The sequence below is a fragment of the Crocuta crocuta genome, unplaced genomic scaffold (genome assembly GCF_008692635.1).
Source record: "Crocuta crocuta isolate KB4526 unplaced genomic scaffold, BGI_CrCroc_1.0 scaffold56, whole genome shotgun sequence".
In the NCBI taxonomy this organism is placed as follows: domain Eukaryota; kingdom Metazoa; phylum Chordata; class Mammalia; order Carnivora; family Hyaenidae; genus Crocuta; species Crocuta crocuta.
The window spans coordinates 9297880-9320456 of NW_027531334.1; the positions used below are offsets into that span (position 1 = coordinate 9297880).

The 22577-nt window shown below is 34.1% G+C and overlaps 1 protein-coding gene across 1 annotated transcript in view; it reads left to right on the forward strand.

Annotated features, from left to right (window-relative positions):
- Positions 1-22577, forward strand: part of CBLB (Cbl proto-oncogene B) — a 221686-nt gene that overhangs the window by 123093 nt on the left and 76016 nt on the right. The window contains exons 6-11 of the mRNA XM_077771790.1: positions 102-239; positions 4236-4323; positions 7534-7665; positions 11974-11996; positions 15412-15422; positions 19133-19302. Of these exons, the coding sequence (XP_077627916.1) occupies positions 102-239; positions 4236-4323; positions 7534-7665; positions 11974-11996; positions 15412-15422; positions 19133-19302 (562 nt within the window). The remainder of the gene's footprint in view (positions 1-101; positions 240-4235; positions 4324-7533; positions 7666-11973; positions 11997-15411; positions 15423-19132; positions 19303-22577) is intronic.

A 22577-nucleotide genomic window follows, 5' to 3' on the forward strand; every position in this document is an offset into this window, starting at 1 on the left:
ATTATTCCGTTTATTCTTTGACTTTAAAAAATTCTAACGGATTGTTTAATAGTTAGCATACATTCTGAATTGTGACTAATCATTGTTTTCATGTTTTACAGCTACATTTTCCGGTTAAGCTGTACTAGATTGGGACAGTGGGCCATCGGCTATGTGACAGGAGATGGCAATATCTTACAGACCATACCACATAACAAGCCCTTATTTCAAGCCCTGATTGATGGCAGCAGGGAAGGATTGTGAGTATGAGAAATGGGAGTCAGTGTGCTTATACACCAATTTGAAAGATAGACACTGCTTTGTAATGAAGAGAAAAGATAGTCTGATGATCTGGCTGTTTTGTTTTATTTTGTTTTTTCAAAATTAAGGAATGGGTACTCCTTAGTTTTTATTGTTCATCGCTTAAAATACTCATTTTAAGGTAACCGATTGAATTAAACTATATTTTATAGCTGGTAAATTCCAACATCAAATTACAACATGAGTTTGTTTCTCACACAGGAAAAAAAGGACTTAACAGTAGTTTAGAATGGATGAAAAAACTTATAAAAAGATAATTCTTTAAAATAACTGACTTCGGAAAACAGTGTGGAGGTTCCTCAAAAAATTAACAATAGAACTCCGCTATGACCCAGCGTTAGCACTGCTAGGAATTTACCCAAGGGTATAGGAGTGCTGATGCATAGGGGCACATGGACCCCAATGTTCATAGCAGCACCCTCAACAATAGCCAAAACATGGAAAGAGCCTAAGTGTCCATCAACGGACAAATGGATCAAGAAGATGTGGTTTATTTATACAATGGAATACTACTTGGCAATGAGAAGGAATGAAATCTGGCTACTTGTAGCAACGTGGATAGAACTCAAGGGTGTTAAGCTGAGCTAAATAAGTCAGGCAGGGAAGGACAGATACCATATGTTTGCACGTATAGGTGGATTAGGAGAAACTTAACAGAGGACCATCGGGGAGGAGAGGAGAAAAATAGTCGGGGAGAGAGAGGGCGGCAAACCATGAGAGACTCTTGAATGCTGAGAACAAACTGAGGGCTGATGGAGGTGGGAGAGAGGGAAAGGGGGATGATGGGCATGGAGGAGGGCACTTGTAGGGATGAGCACTGGGTGTTATATGGAAACCAACTTGACAATAAACTACTTAAGAAAAAAAATAATAAAATAAAATAACTGACTTCTGTTGCTTCATGTACCCCTCAAACTGCTAGTTTTACTTTTTGACCAGTACTAACAGATTTTCTGTTTCTTCTTTTCTCACCTCCTCCCTTCCTTTTGTCTTTGTGTCTTTCTTCTAATATTAAATCCTTGCTACAGAATTATATGTTGGAGCTGAATTCAGTTTACCTTAAGCTATGCTTTTTTAAAGTTTAAAAATAAGTTTTCCTTTTTTTTTTAACGGTAACAATGCCTTTTTTCCTCCACAAATTGTAGACAATCTGATAGGTGCCTTCATAGTAAATATTTTTCTTTCATTTTAGTTATTTTAATCAATATGCCATTCCCTTCATCCTTCTGTTCTATTTTCTATTTTTTTCTATTGTCACATCGTCATGCTCGCTTTTCTTGCCCTTTGCTCTTGCTAAGTAACTTAGAGACAGATATTCCCTTATTTTCTATAGCACAGACTGTGATAGAAACCTAACAGGAAAAGTCCAGCAGAGTTAGCAAAAAGCAAATAATTTAGGTTATACCTTTTCTAAAATAAAAAGAAAGAAAAAGTGGTGGGATATTTGTGAAGGAAAAAATGCATTTTTATAAGTTATGAGCTTTCAAGAAATAGTTACATGAGAATTGTAGGGCAAACTGGTACCAAGTGTGTATTTCTATTTTTTTAATTATCATAAATTTCATAGATTTTGATTCACTGATGATAGGATATTGTTTTTAAGAAAATGTGCTGTAAGGTTTTACTTTATGTATATATAGAAGTTACGAGTGGGCAAATCTGTAAATTTAGTAATTTTGATACTGCTTATTCATATCGTTTATAATGCCTTCTATTTTTTAAAAGCCAATAAAAAAATCACAAGTTATAATGTTGTAATCAGTGTTTAGCCTCTGAGGTCCCACGCATATCAGTTGTCAATATTTACACACACACACAAGCAAGCACCGCTTCAGAGGCATTTAATTAATTGGATTTGAACTTTAGTGATAAATTACATTAAAATAGATAATTATGTTAGGGTTTTCCCCCCCTAAGATCAGTAAAACACAGGTTATTACAGCCAATATCAAGGTCGGCTGTCCTTCCTTATAGTTAATCCAATATAGTGTGACACAGGTAATAAAGAAGTTTACTTTGATAACTAGCCAAGATTCTTTATTCCTTCCTTGCCATTGGAGGGTCTCATCAGTAGCACCCTTGTCTACTGAGGACAGTAATCACTGAATTGCCCCTTACACCTTAAATAGAACCTTTTAACCTTTCCTCTAGCAACCTTATTGTCATTTTTATAATCTTGCAGTTTTGAATTCTTCATACATGTTTTATAAGTGTGATGATGAGCAAAATGTTGTGCCATAGTTTTTAAAACTGGCCCCATTTTAGGATATAACAAGAAAGCTACTTATCAACTTTTGCTTAGGACTCTTCATTTAAAAATTGTAGAATTTTAATCCACCCTGTGATAACACTCTAAATTTGTCATTACAGATATAGTCAACTCCTTTTTCTAAATTGTAAGAAAAAAAAATCTCATTGATCTGTTCCTTACTGTAGGAGAATTGTCTATCATCTAAGTTCAATTTTTTTTCCTAGTTTTACCCAGTACATTTTAACATTTATGAACATATTTACAGACTAAGAATAAATATTTTTTGTTACTTACAGAATAGATTTAGTATCGTTTTGCCCCTTAAAATATTGACTGCAGTAGTATTACATTCTTAATTTTTCATTCAAGCAAGTTAGAATAGCTCCTAAACAAAATTAACTATAACTTAATCAGTGGACATAATTCAACAGTAATGTTACCGTTTTTTAAAATCTAAAATAAATATTTATGAACACAATAAAATTCATTTGTATTTTTTTTATTTTTGAATTTTAATGTTTATTTTTGAGAGAGAGAGCACAAGCAGGGGAGGGGCAGAGAGAGAGGGAGACACAGAATCTGAAACAGGCGAGCTGTCAGTACAGAGCCTGATGTGGGACTGGAGCTCAGGAACCGTGAGATCGTGACCTGAGCCGAAGTCTGGCACTTAACTGACTGAGCCACTCAGGTGCCCCAATAAGATTCATTTTTAAATGAATGTCTGAATGAATAAAAACTCTTAGCACAAAAAGATGGCATTATTACTATAATTTTTAGTTTTAATTCTCTGTACTACTGGAACCTCAGGGTAGCTTGGTGGCTTACTCGGTTAAGTGTGTGACTGGATTTTGGCTCAGGTCATGATCTCATGGTTCGTGGGATCAAGCCCCATGTTGGGCTCTGCACTGACAGTGTAAGCCCTGATTGGGGTTCTCTCTCTCCCTGTGTCTCTGTGCCTCCCCTGTGTGGGCACATGCTCTTTCTTAAAAAAAAAAAATTAATAATGGAGCTTCATATTTATAAATGATTCTTTGTTTGTAGCGTGATTTGAAGTAAATGAAATATAATGGTAGCATTTTCTAATTTCTTTAAATATGGGTATAGGTATGAGTGTGTTGCTTTGTGTCCATAGACTTTGTGTGGGGGGGAATGAATGAAAGTTTAAATGGAAAGACAGAGGATAAGAAACTGGAAAAACAGGAACATCTTAGAGGCGTTTGCATAACTTTTGTAGGAAACCTGTGGGTTTAATTCCATTTTTGCCTCAAGTTATTAAGCATGGTGTAAAATGAAGCAGTTCACATCAACTGTGCTTCACATGAAAAGACACAATCATTGCAAATAGGTGTGCATTCAGAGTATTTTGGAATAGACCATGAGTGACCAGAAAAATAAATTTTTAATTTACCTAAAAGACATACAGTAAAAGTATTTAATTGATAATGGTTGTTTAGTGGCTGAGTCCATGTTCATCCTGTATTTCTTATATGAAAATAATTTCTAGATTTTAAATGCATTAAAAGTAACTTTTATTATGGAAACAATAGCAAACGTTCTTGATATAAGTTACATAAAAAAGAAACATCAACATATGGGTTTGAATATAGAAGAATCTGATTAAATAATCTTAAATGCAATTAAAAATTGTATATTTATGATAATAAAGTTTCTGTTTATAATTCAGCTATCTTTATCCTGATGGGAGGAGCTATAATCCTGATTTAACTGGATTATGTGAACCTACACCACATGATCATATAAAAGTTACCCAGGTAAGGACAATATCTGGTAATGCATTCATAATTATGTATCTAATATTTTTGAAATAAAAAGCATTGTATTTTACTGTAGCTTAAATTTTGTATTGGTATTTTATGCAAAAGATACTTACAGGAATTTTAAGAGTATTTGAAAAAAAATACTTTCTCCATTTTTTGGATAAAAATGTCTGCTGTTAATATTCTTGTTTCCAGTATAATATTGGCATTCATGCAGACATAGATAAACCCATAAGTAGGGAGATAGATATGAGGAGAGAGCTATAGATTGAAAAATTCCAAGGAAGATTAGAATAATAATAATATGCATTAGCTTTTAGAGTCAAATGTATAATTGAAACTTACTGAAGGTCCTAATTATATTCTTATAAGCCCATTGTTGGCAATCTCATAAATTGAATAGGAATGTAACTTGGTTATAAAGCCTTTCTTGAGGGTGAAAGTCAATAGTTAATCAAAATCTAAAAACATTTTTGACTCTGGATTCTGTATATACCACTCACACATACACAGAAACATCTGTATATCGGGATATTCACTTTAGCAATTTTCCTGAAAATGAAAAATTATAAATACCAAACTATTTAATCGTAGGTTAAGTAAACCCTAGTACGTTCATACTGCATTATACTAAAGTCATTAACAGGAGGAAGGCAGCTCTATATGTTCACATGGGAAATTCAGCATCTTTATTATATAAAGCATCTCATTACTGTAAAGTTCAATTATATAACATTTCATTTTGTAAAGTTACATTACATAAGTTCAATTTCTGGAAAGAAAGAAGAAAATTACCATATATGAACATATGAACATACTTTTTAAAAATAAAAATTAAAACCTACCAAACTGGTAACAGTACTTAACTGAGGAGTAGGAAGGTTTGGGGAATTAGGGAGAAGATTAAAGAGAAAAAAATGAGTATTTTATTTTATATGTAATCTAGTTTTAAAATATTTTATAATTTAGATATATTGTGCTTTGTAAGTAACAAAAATCTAATAAAAATAAGAAATTACAGTTTTGGGGAAGACAAGAGAGAGTATTTTATTTTATTTCCAATTCTCTAGATTTAGTCCCAGTGGTCTTTGTATTATTATGTGAAACATTTGTTGACGTATGTACAGTATGTGGGCAGTTTTTTAAATTTAATGTATAATTGGCATTATTTTTTATGTAAATGATTCTGTATGTTCTAATACATGTAAAAGCCACTCACAAAAGATAGTTCCTCTTTATAAGGCCACTGTTTAAAATATATATTCATGAGTATCATTACATCATCCTTAAATATTTGAATAAGTTACCCCTTAGGTTGCATTGAGTGCTGCATCTGTGATTTTAGCTTATTGTAATTTTTTAATAATCAGAAAGTGCTCCTTCAGATGTCATAACAATGTAAATACTTATTTATTACTTAAGAGACTTCAGTGACTTTTTATTTATTTATTTGTTTACTTATTTATTTATTTAAAAAGTTGTGTTTAAGTAATCTCTACATCAAACATGGGGCTTGGATTCACAACCCCGAGATCAAGAGTCAGATGCTCTTCCAGCCAAGCCAGCCAGGCACCCCAACTTATAGTTTAATTTTAATTGCTTTAGATTTATTTAGTTTTCATCTTGATCCATTGTCCTCTTTTTTCTTAATTTCTTTAAAAATTATACAGTCAAACATACATACTTCTTGGTAGAAGGTACTTCATGTGCTTGTGTTTGTATCTTTGTATGTAGGTGGATATATAATTTTTTTTCCCACCAAGATGATAAGATCTTTTAGTAGACTACAGGCTAAATATTGTCATTTATTTATCCTGCCCAGGGCCAGGTACCTAATAGGCACTTATTGACTAAAACATTGCCTTTTTAAAATGAATTATTTCTATAATTTTCTTTTATCCCATTTAACCCTTCTTTTTCATATTTTCTTTATACGTACTGATATATTTGTGTCTTCTTTGTGACCTAGAGCTTTTCAATATGTAGACCCCAAGAATTTTACTATGCCAAAATGTTCAAAACTAGTAAATCAAGAGAATAGACATTTCATAAAACAATTTTTGGTTGCTGAAGTGATTAGTTTTCCTGACCATGCTAGATTGGGAAAACAGTATGCAATTTAGAGTTAGAAATTTAATATNTGTATCTTTGTATGTAGGTGGATATATAATTTTTTTTCCCACCAAGATGATAAGATCTTTTAGTAGACTACAGGCTAAATATTGTCATTTATTTATCCTGCCCAGGGCCAGGTACCTAATAGGCACTTATTGACTAAAACATTGCCTTTTTAAAATGAATTATTTCTATAATTTTCTTTTATCCCATTTAACCCTTCTTTTTCATATTTTCTTTATACGTACTGATATATTTGTGTCTTCTTTGTGACCTAGAGCTTTTCAATATGTAGACCCCAAGAATTTTACTATGCCAAAATGTTCAAAACTAGTAAATCAAGAGAATAGACATTTCATAAAACAATTTTTGGTTGCTGAAGTGATTAGTTTTCCTGACCATGCTAGATTGGGAAAACAGTATGCAATTTAGAGTTAGAAATTTAATATAGAATTTGAGGAAAATAATTTAAACTTATTGAGCCTCAGGTTTTTTTTTTTTTTCCAATTCAATGTATCTTATTATGCTTTAGAGATTATATGACAAAATAAATGTGGACCGCAGTATCTAGCATGCAGAAAAGGCTTGGCAAATGCTGTTTCTCTTCTGTTCCAGAATTTGTAAAGTTATTGTAGAAATAAAATTTAATGTTCAGTTAGAATAATAAAAGTATGTAATATATATTATATATATATGTGTGTGTAGTTGCAATTTTACAGTGAATTTAGTTGAGGATATGGCATTTACAAAGAAACTAAAGCTATTTATATTTTCTTTTAAAACTGTAAGTTTTGTCTTTTGAGTCATTATTGAAACAAATCCCTTCCTAAAGGAACAGTGCAAAACATTAAGTAGTCTGAAGTATTACAAAGCTTATACAATTGCTGATACAAGCTCAAATGTTTTAAAAAATGATTTTGTCGACCAAGTTGTGATTACCAATTTAAAACATGTCTTAAGTAGTAACATTCCTCACAAGATCAAGTGTGAGGCATTTACTGTAAGTCATTGTATTTGAGAAAATTCAATAGTACCAGTTCATGTTAGAAATACATTAACATTGCCTTTTCCCCCTCCTCCAAATTCCAGGAACAATATGAATTATATTGTGAAATGGGATCCACTTTTCAGCTCTGTAAAATTTGTGCTGAGAACGACAAAGATGTCAAGATTGAGCCTTGTGGGCATTTGATGTGCACATCTTGCCTTACAGCATGGCAGGTATAATCAAGATTTAATGAGCATCACTCAATGTCTTCCTTATACTCTGTTGCTATTTCTCTTTTCAGTTTTCTTCATCTTAATCATTCAGCAAGTGATCTGATAAGTGCTTTCTTGGAGTAATTTGAAAAATCTCATGTGTTTGATTTTCTGTTTTATATAATTTCTTTTTTTTTTTTTTTTTGCTGTGTTTTATATTGTTTCCTTTGCATGTACAGTTTAATTTTAGGATTTAGTCATGAGTAGTTGGTACCTCTCTGACACCACTGATTTCAGAGTGTCACTTATCAGTATTTCCAACTAATCATATTTATATGATTAACTGTAGGTCAGATTCTATTTATAGTAGGTCACATTCTGAAGCAAAATAAACCCTAATAGATAAATCTTACATTGATATTTCAACTGGCCCTCTTCCTTGGAGGAGGTGTGGCTCCTGTCTCACGTAGGTCGATGGCTGCCTCTTAAGGCAAAAATGGGAGACTCTGATGGGGTAAGTCTCCTGAATACTCATAGTTCTCACAGAAACAGGCATAACATTTTCTAGTTTACAGAAGCAGAATCTAAGTTACCTCTTATGCAGATATTCAGTAAATACCAATTGATTTGATGTTTTAGAATAAGACCAGGGAATAACTAGTTTCCCCATGGGCTTTCTGATATTTCTTTATCTGTAATAGAGGTTGGGGGCTTGAAAATGAGTCTTTGGACAGATTTTCAGTTTTGAGTATTTGAAGGATTCACAGAAGGTTTTGATCAAGTCATTTTTTCACTGCTGTTTAACAGAGTCAATATCGAAGTCAATATTGTTGATGGGGTTTAGAAAGCAAATTAAATTTTCAAACTTTTAAAAAAATTTTGCTGTTGAGTATACAGTCACCATCCCTACCCCATACCTGAGCCCTCACAGGCTTGCTCTTCTGTCTAACCCATAGCCTCTGCATTGCCTGTGGAAGAGAGCTAGCCTTAGAGGGTGAGGCAGGGAGAATTCAGGCTCAGGAGCGTCAGTGCTGTTGAGCTCATTACTTGGTAATAAAATATAATGGTTTCACAATCTTATAAAAAGGAGCTCCTTCCTTTGGGGAGGTTTGAAAAATGGATGAAGCAACAGAGGAAGAACTGGAAAATGAGTTAAATTTGATTTAGTTTTTCAGTGCCATTTCTAAAACCCCAGACATCTTTGCTACCTCAGTAAAAATTGTTCAACAGCCCTACACTTCTCTCGTTGAGTGTGCATTGGTTTTTATTTTACTTAGGTTTTCCTTTATCCCTTTATCCCTAGTTTCCCTTTATCCCTTCATGATGTTGGTGAATTTTGTGTAGTACAGGGAGAAGGGGGAGGAAGAGGAATGCTCAGTGTGGCATCAGCAAACTCATTCTCAGTGTATAGGCACCTGATTGCTATGTAAGCTATGTTAATAATTGTTCTGCAGACTTAACAATGTCTGTTTATAAATGACTTTTAACAAGTTATGCTGGTAGAAGAAAGAGCTATGTTTGCAAGTATATTTCACATCAATGAGTAGAAAATAATACAGAGATATTGAGTCAGTGCCTAACTGACAGATAGGACTATGTATGTTATGATGATTTCCTTTACCTGATACCCATTCAGTATCTCAGGGTAAGTAGAGGACAATTATGTCTGTCACAGTTGGATTGTGACTTTGGATTGATTTATGCCTTCAGGGAGGTGGTGTGGTTTTCATGGGTCCAAAGAAACTAGAAATTTGTATTTCTTCCTAAAGAAAGCCAGAATTTTAGGCTGGTACCAAATCCAAGTACCCTGTGGCCCTGTGCATAGTTTTGGCCTCTACTCTCAGGGTCTTAGTCTGGGAGCAGACACATACCTACACATGGCAGGACTTGGCACCTTCCTTTGCCTTGATACATACCTGGTATTTGGATGTTAAGTGGGTTAAAAGTCAGAAGCTCCCATTAGTTTGGTAGAAACCTTTGATCAGTAAAGATTGTTTGAAGCATCATACAAAATAGCTGTTTTACCTTGAAGCCTAGATTACATAAAGGAGTATGAATATGAAACAAACGGATTTTATTTACTTTACTTTTTGTATACTTTTTGAAAGAAATTTATGTTTAAAATTTCAGGGACAATACTATACATTTTATTTAGTAAGTTTGTGAACTATTTACAGCAGGTGTGTTATGCGCAAAAGACACAGGAGTGTTTGCCTGTGGCCATGGCTGTGTTATTAATCCCCTGTCCTTTACATCACCACAACCCTTCTGTATATTACTGTGTATTCTCCAAATGGTACAGTTCCTCAGTGCCTCAATTCACTTCATGATTTTTAATATTAGTCTAATGGCCTTATTTAAGAAGTGCCCAATCATATTTGTAAATTGTTAATATTTGCTTTTTTAAAATTTTTGCTCTGAAGTACTTCTCAATTTTACTTTTAGAAATTGAGAAACTGCATAAATTGCAAAGCACTGAAAACAGTCATTGAGTAATTTTTAGGAGAAGGTCATTATAAAGTACAGTTGTAGTTTACTAAGTGAGCTAAATAAAAAAAATGACAAATGAAAAAGTGCTCAGAGGTTGAAATAACAAATTATATCACACTCATGTTATTAGTAAATAATGTTATTATTTTAATCTGATCACTGAAATTTGCATATAGATTGATAAAAAATGTTCAAAAGCATTATTTCAGCATTGTTTTTAATTCTAACTACACAAAATACTTTGCAATCAATAAATATTCTTCTGATATATTTTGTATATGTCCCTGTAAACTTTTATCTCATTGTATTTGTGTTATAAACATATATTTACCTGTTTCTCTTCTAGAACCTAGGTTAGAATCCCTCTCTTCTAGCATGCTACCTGCTTTCACAGTAGTAGTTACTCAGTAAATATTTATGGACTGTATAGTAGATGGTGTAAAGAGAAGACTGAGATTACATTGAAAACATGTTTATAAAGGTAAAATAGATAAATCGTTGATATCGTAGATCAAATGTCTTAGATCTGTTCATTTCTCTTCTGAAGACTATCAATGATTTTTTCAAAGACCTTTTATTATGCTCAAGATCTAAGAATGAATTCTAAGAATTTTAAACCTGAGATCCATTTGTTCTGTTTAGTAGCTGCTGGATGATTCCCTTCAACTTTTCACATTTTGATTTTGTCCACTTATTTTTAAGCCACATTATTTTACTTTTATTGCTTGCAATAATACTGGCACTAACCTAGAGGCAGTGAAACTGAGTTTCTCTTTATTACTTTTTTACACCTAAAAAGAAAATGCTTGGTGGTCCATGGTTGATGTTTTCTCTACCCTGAAGAAAATTGTTCTGGGGCCAGGTTTTGAGAATTCTGAAGTGATATTCCATAGTCTTTGTATCTCAGTAGGATCTTAGTGGTTAAAGGAAGTGTCAGCTTTTGAACATTTCCACTTTGGGGTAACCTCAATATTTCTACCTCTGCATATAGATTTCACAAGGTAGTGTTTCCTGCCAACCAACAGATCTGTCAGTTTTTGTATAATGTGAATAGCAACGTTTGACAATCATTTAAACATGTTACACAAAATGCCCATTACTTAATAAAAATAAAACTGTTATAAAGCTAATCCAGTTAAAATGCAGTTGACAGACTCTAGGTATGCTAAAAACCACACGGCCTCAGTAAGCTGCTCACAGGACTTAACCTAATTGCTAGTGAATAGGAGAACTAAAAGAGCAGTTATTGAACATTTCCATAGTTCTGGAGTATATTCCCAGGCACTGTATCTAAACTTGTAGGTGCAGTGGGAAATGTTGTGTGAATATCAAGTCTGGATATGAGTACAGTATCCATGTCTCTCTTTTTCAGTGTTTCCCGGATTCAAACTGGTACAGAGGGATGGAGTTCAAATTTCTTGACTTTAAAGCCAGAGTTTTTGTTATATATGCTTATTTGCTTTTTCTATAGAGAAAAAGTTGTTTTCAAACTCAATTATGCATAGGGATCGTTTGTTACTTTGCTTGGTGAAAGCAGTCATGGCTTATTTTATCCATCATTCTCCAACTTCTCAAATCCATTTACTTATCTATTTATCTAGGAAACATTCCTGGGCAGCTGCTCTGTCCCTGGTTCTGTACGAATCAGTGATCTAGGAGGAATACTAAGACCCAGGCCTGACCCTCAAGAAGTTACAATTCAATCTGAAAGTTTTATATAAAGAGGCATGGTATTAATAGTAATTACTTGAAATGAACATCCTGTTATCCCTCAGATTTAATTATGGATTCGAGACATCTTTTGTTACTTTCTACTACTTTGGTTGGGCATGCTGATAGGAAAAGGATTTTAAAGGTTGCATGTCTGCCAAGAAGCTCTGATAAATCAGAGTCCAATGGGAAAGAAATATTAAACCCTGACCATAAAACATTATGTGTCCCAGCAGTATGCATTTTTTAGCAAGTCATTCTTCACCAACTTTCCCTTCCATGTGATGCCCTACTTTGGTTTAATTGAATTCGCTGGAAACTTAAATTTTATGTAATTAACGGAAACCCTAAGAAGTGCATGGTAGCGGTGTCAGTTGTTACAGACTGCAAGTGGTTACCCTTTAATTTCTGTCATAATAGCCCATTAGTCATGCCTCTGTAGAGGTGTCAGATACTTCTTTCTCCTTCTGAAACATCTGTGTTATTTAATAAATTGAATAAGCAAGCCAGAGTTTGCACAGAATACTAAATAAGTTGGATAACCAACTCTCTAGAGGCAGTCTTTGAAGCAATATCTCTCTGGGTGCGGCATTTCTGTTCTGTCTTTGGCAATAAAACTTGCAGTTTTCCTTCACTTCCTCACTGTTCCATAGATATTAACAAAACATTTTTCTTCTTCATCCAGAACTCCTCTGCATCTTCCTTTTTGTAGCAGTGGATTGAGGAGCAGTGATGGTGCAGGCTTACTGCCTGAGGTGTAAAGTAAGGGGCTCTTTTGATACTGCTTTTTTCCTCCAGGATTCTAGAAAATGGCTTCTGAGTTTGTGAATGGCACAAATTCTAAACTAGGTTCTTCAAATCTTATTTTCAAAATAAAAATGGGTACATATATATCAGTTGCATATGCAGCCTTGTTTTGCATTACTGCCAAGGACTTTAATTCAATTAAAAGCAAAATTACCTTTTTCCTGTGATTATTTCTTCTGCACTTTTTCCAAATAATTTAAAGGAAAGATATTAGAATGTTTAAAATAATATTTCATAGAGTCATTAGATGAAAATCAATAAGCCCTGATTTTAATATGGAATATAATTAAAGAGATTTATGGATGTCCCATAATTAGAGAGTATTGTAGGGCAAAATGTGTAGTTATCTAAGAGGTGAGAAGTCAGCTCACATGATCACCTTTAAGGCACAAAGAAGCAATCTTTTACTGTATCTTCCCTCAGAAGCTACCAACCTTCACATTTCTAGCCTCAGTGTAATTTTGTAACCGTAGTACTACAAATAAGAAAATTATATTTGCCTGTAAGAATGTTATAAATTGGTATTTCTGTCCTTGATTACATGTTGTGTCTTTTTGAATAAAAGTGATAAAGTGTTGGAGCTCTGTTTCTCTGTGGGAATAATGTAGGGGCTACCAGAGTCCTTCAAAAATGGTACACTTATCTCATGAACTACAGTGATGATCGTAGGAATGAAAAGAAGGAGAAAATAAAATTTGGTCGAGCAGATGCTTGACTCTGATGTCAGTGCCTATATTAAGTGGGGGCTGACTGTATCGTGCTGTGCCTGGAGGATAGCAGGTATTGACACCTGGGAAATGCTTCCAGTTGCCTCTAACAAAGGCTTTTAATAGGTGTTTCAAAAGTTGGCTCCCTTAAATAAAGCATCCTCAGAACACAAACACATAAACTTCTTGAATTAACATTTTAAATTGGGTTCTAGCAACAATTATGTTAAAAGGCCTTACTATGTAAGAAATGCATCCCAAGGAATGCTATAATTACTAGGACAAGTTTTTCATCTTCCTTAAAAGCTGAAACTGTTCAATTAGAGAGGATAGAGTATTTATTGATTAGTGTAGTTAATTTTGTAACTTGTATTTTGAACATAATAGGTCTTTTTTTCATTTTTGAATGATCAATAGTAGGCAGCTATTTTTAAACTTTATTTTAACCTAGCTTATGAATCTGATCTTGAGGAACTACTACATCCTGATGTTACAGTGTAGGATAGTGATAGTATAGTGATGAAATGATTGGACTCATATAACAGGCCTACTGGGTATAATTTCCTACACACAGATGCTTGGTTCTGTTACCTCCATCACCTTATATAAACTCTTTTAAGTTTTTTTTATTGGTAAAATGAAGATGAGTTATATGTATAGTGCTTTCGACAATGCCTGGAATCTTAGTATTGTTCCTAATGTAGTACTTGATAATATCATTTAGGATAAACTGTCTCCTATTTCTGATTATTATTAATTTATGAACATTGTTGATTCTGTGGTTTAAAATGGTTTAAAAGTTATATTTACTTCATTATAAGATGGGAATTCTTGTGGATATGTGATTTTTTTCAGATGTTAAGACATGTTTCTTAAGTTGTCTTACTATATTTCTTTGCTTTTAAAATTATTTTTATAGTAATTCTACCGGGATTTGCATAGCACATTGAAAGATTTGAATTAATTTATCTTTATCTTTGAGATATCCCTTAAACTGTACATTCCCTCATTACACTCTACAAAATAAGATGGAATGCTTACCTGGGACCACACGGCTGTCATTGGTGGGTGCAGGATTCTAATTCAAGTGTCCTGATTCAGACTGTCTGGCTATTTTTCTGATTTGATGTTTTCATGAGCCTCACAAGTTAACACCAGAAGAGCCTAGATTCATCAATGTCTTCTTTCCTTGCCTATCATAAAAGAGCACCAAAACCAACCATCTCTTTCACTCTGAGTCATTTGTTGTAACATTACTATTAACTCTCCTCATTTGTTCTTTTAACAAGAAGTTAATGAATTTCTGTGGGAAATAGTGTGCTCTGAAAAGACTTAGTATGGACGCAATTTATTCTCAGTGTATGTATGTATTTATCTATCCAGTTATTTACTTATTTATCAATGTTCCATGTTTTACAAAAATGATTTATGGTAACTTCAAATCTACGTGAAATGATAGCAAAGTAATATAAATTAGAAGTTACTGATATAGAAAGCACACACACACACACATACACACAGTAAAAAAATACAAAATGCACTCCATAATGAGACTCAAAAGCCTCATTTTAGAAAGCTAAAAATTTATTTTTTAGCTTTCTCCAGGTATACTGTTTATGTGGAAAGCCTTGTAGTGACTAACTTTAAAACAAAGTATGACCTCTAATACTCATCGTAAGAGCAAATAAATTGTATTATGTATAATGTATCTTTAAAAAATGAAGAAGTTATTTAAGAGGTAAAATCCATATGACCAATATATAAACAGAAAGTATATGGAAGCTGACCAATACATGATGATGATGATGATGAGACACTGACATTTATTTGGATTTTTACATAGAGTGTTACTAGGGAATGGGAAATTTTGGAAGTTAAAGAATTTTTGTTTCTATTTTTCTATAAAATGTTAATTTGTTTTCAGGTTACCTAAAGTTATATTTATGTTTAATATTATTAACTTAGTATTCATGGTTGTCACAGGAGTCTGAATTCTTTTGTCATGAGCATATTACGTAGTCAACATCTCAGATGGGGTAGTACTCACTGATAGCTTCTGTATCTTTGCCTTGGAAGTATTTCTTATTTGAGGAAGTATAATCTATTGAGTCCATTAGAATGGGTGGAGACCCATGTACTTCCTCTTCACATCCTCAGAATGTGAATATGTTGAGGAGCAGAAAAGGAATTATTTATTGGTTTTTCTTCTTCAATAACATACGTTTCTTGATCTTGCATTAAGTATATGTTGACAGAAGCATTATTGTAATTATTGAGGCACAATCCTGATGAATTATGTGTCTATCGAAGACATTCTTCATGTGTATTCAGTCAACCCATATGACAGAAACTAGGGCAGGGTGTCAAAGTGGCATTTGAGAATTTACAGTTAAACTTAATTTGCATACGCCAAGATTCAGTTTACCGAAAAAGAGTGATGGGTGAAGTCATATTAGAGTAAATATCATTAAGGAGACATGTTCATAGTGATCTATGTCTGCAAATCAAAGTGGATGTACATTGCAGCTGGGTTGGGGGGGTGCTTTTTGTTGTTTGTTTTTCATTTAGTGAGTAATGTGAGTAATCAACAAAGATAAAGCTAAACAGAAAATATTTTTTCTGATGGATACTCACAAAACAGCTACTCTAACATACATCAGTAATGTGTATAGTATTAAAAGTTTCACGGGGTGCCTGGGTAGCTCAGTCGGTTAAGCGTCCATCTTCGGCTCAGGTCTTGATCTCACTGCTCGTGGGTTTCAGCCCCGCGTCGGGCTCTGTGCTGACAGCTCAGAGCCTGGAACCTGCTTCAGATTCTGTATCTCCCTCTCTCTCTGCCCCTCCCCCACTTGCACTCTATCTCTCTCTCTCTCTCAAAAATGAATAAATGTTAAAAAAATTCAAAAAACTTTCAGAACGCAGAGATGGAGAGAATCTAAATTCAGGTATAGAAGAACTCTTCCTCATCTTTCTCTTGGAACCATCGAGATGCTGTTATTACCTCCCTCCTCCCCCTTTCCAAACTCTTCTTTTCAGTTACCGTTTATCGAAAAATGGATGACATAAACTGCAAGTCATCCCAAAGCAATGTGCAAATTGGCATTGAATTGGCATTGAAGTTTCTAAGAGACGCTTTTGTAGCTGAATGTTGTGGCATAAACATCCTGGGGACTGTACTAAAAAACAATGACTTTAATGTTTAAATCAAGTGGACTAACTTTTAGTTATGGTAATTATACTTTTGTTAAGTCTTATAAATTTTTCTATTTTTAGATATATACACTAAAACATTATAGATGAATTTATGTAATATGTAGTATATGCTTCAGAATAATTCACGGGAGAAAGTGGAAGGTATAGATGAAACAAGATTGGACATGAATCAATAATTGTTAAAATGGGGTGGTAGATACAGACTTATTACACTTTTCTCTCTACTTCTATGTATGTTTTAGATTTTCTCGATATATTTTTTAACATATGAATGAATGAATGATGTAGGGACTAGAGTCCTACTTTCTATCCTTCATGCATTAAAGACACACAGGGAACGTCTTTCCTATTTTGCTCTTATATATTAGAATTATCCTTTTGAAATCATCTTACATAGATCTGTAAGAAAATCCTTTTATAGGCACAGAATATAGATCCCTTTTGACTTTTATGATAAGGGGATTTTATATAGATGACAACATATTGAATATGCACTTGCATTTAGTGTTCCTGTTAACAAAAGACAGGATAAAGGTTTATTAGCTTTCCTTAAATATTTATTCTTCTGTTAGGAACTGTTAACATAATATAAAACAATTAAGACTTAGGGTCATCCTCTGTGGAATGATGGAACAAAATATTTAAGTTGCCTTGAAGCACCTCAGTTTAAGCATATGCAGCAGTAGACATCAAAGTATTTTGTATCAGCATGTCTGTATTTCTCCCCACCACCTTAGTTCAACTACTTTACCACCCCAAGTTTCTTTCCCTAATTATCTAACAGTAAATGAATAAGGAAACGTGCTTTCTTTTCATTGATGAGTGCAAAGAGTGTTTGTTTTTCTTTTTTGACAATTTGTGTGGCAAAGAGAGATGTTCAGTTTGTTAATCTGAGTGATGTTTGGAAAAGAATAACCCATCTACCACAAGATCTGCCAGAGTGGCAGATCAGTAGTTGTCTAGTGAGAGGAGAAGCAAAAATATTACTCCACTGCTGATCAGAGTGTCACCGTAGGGAATGCAGATCACCAGTTTCCCACCATAACAAGTGGGTGGGACAGTCTTAAGTACTGAATGGTTTCTTTAAAGATGTTAGTTCTCTTTGCATCCCTGTCTCATTTCTAAAATGGTGCTGATTCATCTCATTTCTGCCTTTATATGGTTTTATGATTTCTATTTTTTTAAAGCTTATTTATTTTTGAGAGGTGGGGGAAGGGGCAGAGAGAAAGGGAGAGAATCCCAAGCAGGCTCCAGTCTTTCAGCACAGATCACAGTATGGAGCTCGATCTCACAAACCATGAGATAATTATTCATGGAGAAGTCAAGAGTCGGATGCTTAACCGACTGAGCCACCCAGGCGCCCCTGATTTTTACTATTTTTTTAAATAACACTACTAAAATCAGGGTAAAATGCAGAAACAAAAACATGGTGGTGAGTATCATACACCATCTATCTCTAGAAGGAAGCATTATATGCCGGGTGAGAACACAGTCTTATCCTATTTCCCAGCCAATTGTGAATTCTGATTCAGTTAGTTTTGAGAAATGGAATTGGGAGACTTTGAACAAAACCTTCAATAATTACCAATAAATGAGTTCCTGGCCCAAAAGTATTAGCACAAATCTTTTTGCAGTGTCTAGTTTCAAGGCAGGAGGAGAGGTAAAATTTAATATTTCACATGGCATTATATTCCAAATGAGCTGTGTCAGACTGACAGGCTCTCAGGACAGATGATGGTTTCTGGATGTAAATTTACTTTTATTTTTTTCCCACCAATTATAAATCATGATTTTTTTAAAACCTAGGCATTTAAATGGAAATATTTATCCATAGTTGTATGCACAGGAACTTTTCCTGAATGGCTTGTTGTTGTTGTTTTTTAATTTATTTTTTTTATTATTTTAAATTAAAAAAAAATTTGTTATTTATTTCTGAGAGAGAGAGAGACAGCATGAGCAGGAGAGGGTCAGAGAGAGAGGGAGACACAGAATCTGAAGCAGGCTCCAGGCTCTGAGCTAGCTCAGCACAGAGCCCAATGCAGGACTCGAACCCATGAACCATGAGACAATGACCTGAGCTGAAGTTGGTCGCGTCCCAGAATGTGCCCCAGAATGGCTTGTCTTAATTGATACTGCTACTTTATTTATAATGATTTTTTATCAAAATATGCTTTGTTTAGAATGTTTAATTAGTTGGTGCCTTTTGGTAAAATAGGATATAACTCAGTTTCCATTTTCCTATAGGACCCTGAAGTTGTGATACATTACAATTACAAGAGAACATTCAGGAAAATAAAGTTAGGTGCCTTTTCTTTGGCAAATCAGAGAATTTTAGAGAAAATTTTTTTGAAAATTTGAGATACTGAACATTTATCATATTTTGTTGGCTCCATGTTCTACTCTATTACTTCTTCAAGACAGGTCTTCCTTCACTCTCACTGTCCACCCTAAAACCTCTTGTATGCAACTTCTTTTTATAGCTGCAGAACATTGGCCCCTCTCAGTACTGTTTTATTTGAACAAAAACCAATTAATTTTTTTTTTTTTTTTTTTTTTTTTTNGTGAAATAAAAGGAACAGAGCCCATCATCGTCGACCCCTTTGACCCAAGGGATGAAGGTTCCAGATGCTGTAGCATCATTGACCCCTTTGGAGTGCCAATGCTGGACCTGGATGATGATGATGACCGAGAGGAGTCTTTGATGATGAATCGTTTGGCAAATGTTCGAAAGGTAAAATTATAAAACACAGGTTTAATCAGGGTGGTGTGTGGACATGAAAAAGGAATGATGCTGTCTCAGAGGGGCTATGTCTGAGTGTTTTGGGGCCTGGGAGAGAAACATGGAAGAATCAAAAGAAAGGTGAAGACCTAAGTAATGTTGATAGGCTGATGAAATCATAGACAAAGAACTAGAGTCTACTCAAAGTTCTCTTGCTGGTTTTACACTTAAAAATGAAAAATGGTGAGAGCTTTCATATAGAATACAACATCATCTAAGATTGGCAGAAGCAGTCCTGTGAAGAAAAAAACTAAGAAAAATTAAGAAAACTAAGAAAATATAAAACTTGGAAATGATGAAACTGATTACAAATAGTCTGTTAAAATCTAAAAGAAGTATCTGATAGTTATTTTCTGAGCAGGAGAGCCAGCCTTCCATTTGGCTACTAAGAAGTCACATAAAATTTACCTTTGTGAATTTACCATAGTGTGGGGTCTGCTTATCAAAATTGCTGACTCAGAAAATGGACTTTCTGAATTGAGATTGGATCCTACTGCCCACTTGGAGTAAGTAAACACACCAGAAACTAGTCAATGAACCAGAAAGCCAACTGAATAATTTACAAGCCAGAAATATAACGATTAAGAGAGCTGGCCTCTCAGATATCAGGCTATTCTCTGTACAGAAAGATATGTGAAATTCATATTGCACTTAGATGTTTTGTGGTCTCAAAATCAGATAAATGGCAATGAGTGATATCAAAGAAACTGTAAACAAAATGTGAAGGTGTCCCCTCCTGCCCTTCCTCCTGACTCTTGGTAGACAGGGCTAATCAATCATGGCACTCATCCCTACTGAGGTCAAACGTGGCCTACGGGGCCTTATAGAGCCTCCACTGCAGTTCATTAGGATTTGGCAGGTAACATGAGTCCTGTTTGCCATCTAGTTGGAGTGATAATAATGTGTAATGGCATCAGATCATTTGCATCTGTCTCCATGGTAAGGAAACACTTGGTGCAGGGAACAGATGAAGTATTTGTTTGGATTTCTCCTTCCTTAAGGCATCAAAGTTTATCTCCTGGCTTCCCCTGTTTTCTACATTTCAATGTTCCATGCTTGACAAAGACATATACCTGTGGGATTTCTCACATGTGCGGGTATGTTACCATCACCAACATGGCTACTTTAACATTTTTGGTTTGATTATGCTTTTTATTCTTCATATCATTAATTTTCATAAATGTTATAATTTAACTCTCAGAAAAACTACTCTTGATTATACCGTTTAATCCTGACAGCTAAGTTTTGAAGGATATAATCTCTTTGACCCTAGAGATAGAAGAAAGGAAGTAGTTATTCCTCAGTATTTTTTATATGAGCAAAGATTTTTCACATATCTTATTCTCTCAACAACTTGGAGAGGTAAATATTCTCGTTTCAGATAAGAAAATGAGGCTCTGACTACACATGTGACTTGGCTACATTAGTAAGTTGTAGAGACTAGATTCTAACTTATATTTTCTGGATAACAATACAGTGGTGTATCCCAAACCACATCTGTAGCTCTCGCCCATGCAGAATTATGAAATGGTTTCTACTAAGCCAGATTATAAAGTGTATTACTAGAATATTTATCATACAGATTATTAATTTTAATTAATGGTGGTAATAAAATAGTAACATTCATGATTTCAGTGACAGAACGCTGTCCTGGGTTCTTGATCTCTTTCAATCATCACTGCAACCCAGTAGAGAAGCCATGGTTACTGTCCTGTTTTACAAAAGATAAAGCTAAGGAATAAAGGGGTGAAATACCTTGCCTGAGATCCTAGTACCACTCTATAACAGAACCAATACTTTATTGCAGACCTTCCTAACTTCAAAAATCCAGTTTGGAGCCATCCTGCAACATACCTCTTTTGCCCTCTTTGGAACATGTCACACACATTGTACTTGACAGAATGTAACTAATTGTCCTCTGAAGGTCTTTTCAGTTCTATAATATAATGACATCATGAATAATTTTGAACTCCCAATAGAATTTTAACCAAAAATTAAAAATAATTTGAATTTTATCTCTTGATAAAAACATAAAATTATGAAAATAAAAATATTTATGTCCTATAAAAATATTTATACCCACACTAATCTAATGGGTCACCAAAAACCCAAGCAAATTTAGTTAAGACCTGTTAATTGATCTATAATGACTATTAAATCTGTTTTCTATTATACTAACCATATGTGGCTATTTAAATGTAAATTTAAAATAATTAACATTTAATAAAATGTTCCTCAGTCACACTGAACATATTTTTTTTTTTTAGACAGAGAGAGAGACCACTTCTAAGGGAGAGGGGCAGAGAGAGAGAGAGAAAGAATGAGAGAGAGAGAGAATTCCAAGCAGGGTCAAGCCTGAGGCAGGGCTCCATCCCACAACCATGGGATAATGACCTGAGCCAAAATCAAGAGTCAGACCCGCAACCAACTGACATACCTAGGTGCCCCTTGAACGTATATTAAATGCTCAGTGGCCACTTGGGTCTAGTGGCTACCATAGTGAACTGTATAGATATAGAACTTTTTCTATAGGTATTGAAACATCTATTGAAATATTGAAATAAATAAATATCAGTTCTCCAATAGATATTCTATTGGACAGAGCTTTCTTAGATCGTCCCAGTAAACTCTTATTGGAAAAAGCTAGGTCTTGGTGCAAAAGATCTTTCCTTTTAACTTAATAACCTAATGGTCTTAGCTTGGCCTGGATATTTGACAGTGATCTAGTACATAAATCAGCAAGCTATGAGTTTATAAGTACATACTTTTTTTTTTTTTTTTTTTTTTTTTTTTGCTTCTTGGCTTGCAAAGCTTAAAATATTTACTATCTAGCCCTTTAAGAAAAAGATTGCATTCCCCAGGTCTAGCACGCAGTTAGCACATAAAGAATGTTTACTGAATGCATGGATAATAGGGAATGACCAAAAAGTATTTAATCAACATACAACAGCTCAAGTAGTTCAAGTGACCTAGGAGGTAATGTTTCCTAAATAGGAAAAAGACATTTCACTTTTCTTTACTAAGTGGGTTTTCTTCTTCCAGTGATTGGTGTCAGGGAGGAAGGGTGGGATCTTAAGAGTAATTCTTTCAAGAACTTTGTATACTTTAACTGCTCACTGGGAAGCAGTAGCTGCCCTCTATGAGTTTAGGCAAAGTTGCAGTCTTGGTCTATTTCCCATTGAATTAAGTTGAAACTTGAGCCTTGCTTCAGTAGGGGCTCTGACAAC